General features: G+C 40.5%; 1 protein-coding gene across 3 annotated transcripts in view; it reads right to left on the reverse strand.

Moving 5' to 3' along the window:
* Frem1 (FRAS1 related extracellular matrix 1) overlaps positions 1 to 3,164 on the reverse strand; it is a 171,269-nt gene that overhangs the window by 113,537 nt on the left and 54,568 nt on the right. For all 3 annotated transcript variants that reach the window (XM_023715844.1, XM_012514849.2, XM_023715845.1), the window contains exons 7-8: positions 2,051 to 2,159; positions 345 to 476 (exon numbers count right to left, since the gene is read on the reverse strand). In XM_023715844.1, the coding sequence (XP_023571612.1) occupies positions 345 to 476; positions 2,051 to 2,159 (241 nt within the window). The remainder of the gene's footprint in view (positions 1 to 344; positions 477 to 2,050; positions 2,160 to 3,164) is intronic.

A 3,164-nucleotide genomic window follows, 5' to 3' on the forward strand; every position in this document is an offset into this window, starting at 1 on the left:
ATTATGACAGCTAGTAATAACATTATAACATTATTACTGAAGTGTTAAAAGAAAGTTTTTCTATTTTAAGTGTGTTTCCCAAAACCAAGAAATCAGAGGGAGATAATTTTTCTGAAGGAAAAATAGAATTAGCTATGGGGCATACCTAGAAGATGCCCTACATGACATCCGGAGGGCCAACCTGTGCCAAATACAAGCCCCTGTTCACAAGTGTCACACACTGACTTGCGTACCCTACACAGAAGCAGACAACCTCAAGACTTCTTCGTTTTCTGCATATGCCAACTGCACTTAGAGATTACACCCGAGAGATTCCTTCTTAGTTTGCAGGGCAGGTCATTCACCTCTGACTGTAAGCCGCCCATGCTGCAGGCCATCAACAGCGACCAACCGCACGGCGTCAATGTTGTCATTGTCAACGATCTGAAACTGTTCCCAAGTGATGGGCCGAGACTGCCCCTCCAGGAGATGCAGACCTACGAGAGGAAGCAGAGAGGTGTCCCGCAGAGTTAGGCGGTGTCCAACGTGGCTGCTTAAGGAGATTAATCAATTTTCATTCACCAAACCATCTGAAAGTTGTTTTTTCAGATGCATTTCAAGAACTTTGAATGTAGCTTGTGTTTTTAGTATTAATTTTATTTTTAGTACTACTGCTTCTAATCTGGCAACTTGACAGTTATGATACATCCTTAAAAATCAAATTAAATACCAAAACAAATTAAATATTGGTATTTAAATACCAATCAAATTAAATAAGTCATGTCCACAGTGATCTCCACAAAAAAAAGTCCACACGGATTTTTTCAGAGATGACATCCAGATGCTTAAGTGGACAAGAGTCGTAAAGTGCTTTTTATATGTAATTTATGGAAGTATACATAGCCTGTAGAACAGAAGATGAAATGTGACTCATTATACTGACAAAGAGCTGCTGTTCTCCGGCATGTTTAACACTGTTACTGTACTTAAAGTAGACTCCAATAAGAAACTAAGGTCTGTAATTAATGGTCTAAAAATAAAACCTTGTGCTTGGAACCTGCGCAACAGAGGTATGGTGAGAGATTTGCTTGCTTATCACGGCAAGAATACAGACAGCATTCAGTGATCAGGATTCGAACAGTGAGCTGCAGCACCCTCAAGGGTCTTCTCTGCCTCCGAGTTGGGAACTGACCAGTTGCTCACCCTTTCCCCAGCTACCCTCATCTCCTCCTAGACACAAAGGCTCCCTCTCCATCCCGGAAGCATCAGCACTACAGAATGATCCCTCTGCTTTGTATGAGGAGACCATTGGCTTAGCTATCCCACCTGCTATACTTCGGTCTTGAATGTCCTTGAAGTTCCCTATGCTAATGGTTTGGTTCCCAGGATACACTGTTGGGAGCATTGGAACTTTTAAGAACTGAGACCCAAAGGATGTCTTTAGGTCACTGGAGGTGTGACCTTGCAGAACGCAGGGGGATCCTGGTCTTTTCTTCCTCCTAGCCTTTTGTTTCCTGCCCAAAGCTGAGCAATTCTGCTTCGCCACTGTACTTCCGCCATGGTGTGTGGCTTTACTACAGGCCCAAAGCAAAGGAGTCAACTAGTTAGGTTTGAAACCTCCAAACTGCGAGTCAAAGTAAATCTTCCTCCCTTTAAATTGATTATCTCAGGTGCTAGTTATAGTGATGGAAAGGGGCACCTTTCACTTGCTTCTCACTGTACTCTTCAGTACATGGTTAGTACATGTGATCGGCTTCACAGTCTGTTTCTAGAGAAATTAGATCAAGACTTTCAATATGTAAATGAAAGAAAGTTGAAAGCTGTTCTTTTGGCTTATCTCCTACCACTGAGGGAAGGTAGCCTCAGAATACAACAGTGCTGAATTTAAATTTCTTAGCTTGTCACTAGAAAAGCACAAAATAAAAGCAAGTAGAGAAGAGCTACCTGATGCCCTAAAGCTATGAGCTTCAGTTACCTCACTTGTAAAACAGGAATTCAACTCCCTTTCTTTCCCAACCCCCCTACTTTTGTTCCCTGGAACCTGTGGCTTGACAGCTCCTGGGAGCCTCACCCGTATTCCAGGACACTCGTGGGGCATTGGTGTCTGCTGTTCTGATCGAGATGTGGACCGTGATGGGCGCATTTCTTTCAAAGAAGAAGTCGTACAGCTCCAGCTCCACCTGGATGCAAGCAGAGGGACATGAGCCACACGCTGATGAGTTAAAGTGCCACTTGCTGTCGTTCTACACACACAGATGGCTTGGCTTCTACTGTTCCCAGATCTTTCTCTTTTTTCTCTCTCTCTTTTTTAATTGTAAATTTATTTCTATTTTTTTATTTTTTAAGATAATAAAAATATTAGAAACAATATGTAATTTCACTAACAAAATGATAGGAATCCCACAATAGTTGTTATATTGCATATTGTTGTGTTCAAATTTGTTGTTCAGATTATTAAATATAAGCATGCAAAACTGGTCAAAAAAATTTTTAAAAGAAAAAAAGTAAGCATTAACTGTTCCTTTCAATAGACCATAAACATTTATTTTTATAACCAACTGAGATAAATTTTGCATATTATATAAATTATTCATCTTAAGTGTACATTTCCATGATTTTTAAATAAATTTACCAAAGTTGTGTGAACATCACGCAAATGAGCAAATCATTTCCACCCAGTGGAAATGGGGGAAGTCCTCCTGCTCATTGCTGTCATTCTTCTCATTACCCACTCAACCCTGAGACCAATAATCTGTATATTTGCCTTTTTCTCACAATTTCATTTAAATGGACTTTTTTGAGACAGGGTTTTGCTATACATTTCCATCTGGACTTCAACTCACTTTGCAGCCCAGGCTGGCCTCAGACTTCCAGCAATCCTCCTGCCTCAGGCTTCGAGTGCTGGGACTGTAGGCATGCGCCACCAGGCCTGGCTAAAGGAATCTTATTTTGTAGTCAATTGTGTTAAAATCCTTGTGTTAACATTTAGGGTTTTTTCCAGCAAGGAGTGAATCTTTTTTTTTTTTTTTTTTTTTTTTGATAAAGCATTTTATTTTTAGGTATTACACTTGACTTTTTAAAGTTGGCTCATGGGGCTGGGGAGATGGCTCAGTGGAATAAGTGCTTCCCTGGCAAGCACAAGGGCCTGAGTTCAATCCCTGGTTCCACAAAAAAAAAAAAAAAAA

Source organism: Octodon degus, unplaced genomic scaffold (genome assembly GCF_000260255.1).
Source record: "Octodon degus isolate 3935 unplaced genomic scaffold, OctDeg1.0 scaffold00044, whole genome shotgun sequence".
In the NCBI taxonomy this organism is placed as follows: domain Eukaryota; kingdom Metazoa; phylum Chordata; class Mammalia; order Rodentia; family Octodontidae; genus Octodon; species Octodon degus.